General features: G+C 41.7%; 1 protein-coding gene across 3 annotated transcripts in view; it reads left to right on the forward strand.

Annotated features, from left to right (window-relative positions):
* The window catches only part of Plppr5 (phospholipid phosphatase related 5), a 274811-nt gene that overhangs the window by 72144 nt on the left and 201448 nt on the right, over positions 1-1219 (forward strand). For 2 of the 3 annotated variants that reach the window (XM_031375292.1, XM_031375294.1), the window contains exon 2: positions 854-928. In XM_031375292.1, coding sequence (XP_031231152.1) covers positions 860-928 — 69 coding nt within the window. In that variant the 5' untranslated portion in view covers positions 854-859. Of the gene's footprint in view, positions 1-848; positions 929-1219 lie in introns of those variants that run through there. The other variant, XM_031375293.1, reaches the window with a different exon arrangement.

The following is a 1219-nucleotide window of genomic DNA, read 5'->3' on the forward strand; positions in this document are numbered from 1 at the left end:
TTTCTGAGCTCAGGATGATTTTTTTATTAGATATTTTCTTTATTTACATGTCATACGATATCTCCTTTCCCAGCTTCCCCTCAGAAAAAAATAAAAAAATAAAAATAAAAACAAACCAAAACCAAAACCAAAACAAAACCCCTGTTCCCTCCCCCTCACTCTGCTCACCAACCCACTCTCTCCTGCTTCCTGGCCCTGACATTCCCCTACACTGTGGCATAGAACCTTCACAGGGCCATGTTGACTTGTGTTATCCATCATGAAGAATGTAATCAAAACATCTATTGATCATTTTGAATAAATAATTCATGGTCTTGATCCATGTATGCCCCACTAGGTGGTTTTCATATCAACCTCATTTTACTTTGAAATTTCCAAACAGTATGGCAGCAATGATGGGGAGATCTTTAAGACTATCAGCTGGTATTGACCTCAGCATTGAGAAGAGTGTCCCCCTTTTCCACTTCCTTAGAGACAGGGGCACATGTGGCATGAGTGTTGACAGGTTTCCTCTTGAGACACCTTCTAAGAACAACTTGATGCTGTGACCATTTGTTTGAACAGGCACAGGGGTAGGTAAAGGTGCTCACTAGACTCCTGGCAATCTCACCAACAAATGCAGTCCAATGTCATTTACCTGACTGTACATAGATGGATGTGGAAATAGTGGATGATCTCACAAGCCGGGGGCCCTGTTGAGAAAGGGAGCAGCCTTTTGGAGGCTGAGCACAAAGCAAGTGGAAGATGAGACAAAGTTAGCTTTAGAATGACAATTTATTGAGCGTCCACAGAGCATGTCACAGTGTACAAACTGGATTTCACAGCTTTTCTATTCTTTCCTCTATGCCAACAGGAAAATATGTTTCCCAATCAGCAAGGCCCAGAGTTTAGAAGCAACACAATTTTCCCCTGCTTCATCTTTGTGGAGGTAAGTACACTCAGCATTCATTTCTAGAGCATGTATTTTTCACATGAGAGATATGCCATTTGAAGTAACAGGCAACAACCATTCCTTCCACACTAACTCCATGTACCTTCCTCCTGACATACCATTGATGTCACTGTGGAGCCCAGAAGTGGCTAAGGTCATTTGCAGCTGAACTCTTTTTTTTTTATTAGATATTTTCTTTATTTACAACAAGAACAAACCCCTGTTCCCTTCCCCTACCCCCTCCTTCTGCTTGCCACCCCACCCTCTCCTTCTTTTTTTTTTTTTTTT

Source organism: Mastomys coucha, unplaced genomic scaffold, assembly GCF_008632895.1.
Source record: "Mastomys coucha isolate ucsf_1 unplaced genomic scaffold, UCSF_Mcou_1 pScaffold16, whole genome shotgun sequence".
Classification (NCBI taxonomy): domain Eukaryota; kingdom Metazoa; phylum Chordata; class Mammalia; order Rodentia; family Muridae; genus Mastomys; species Mastomys coucha.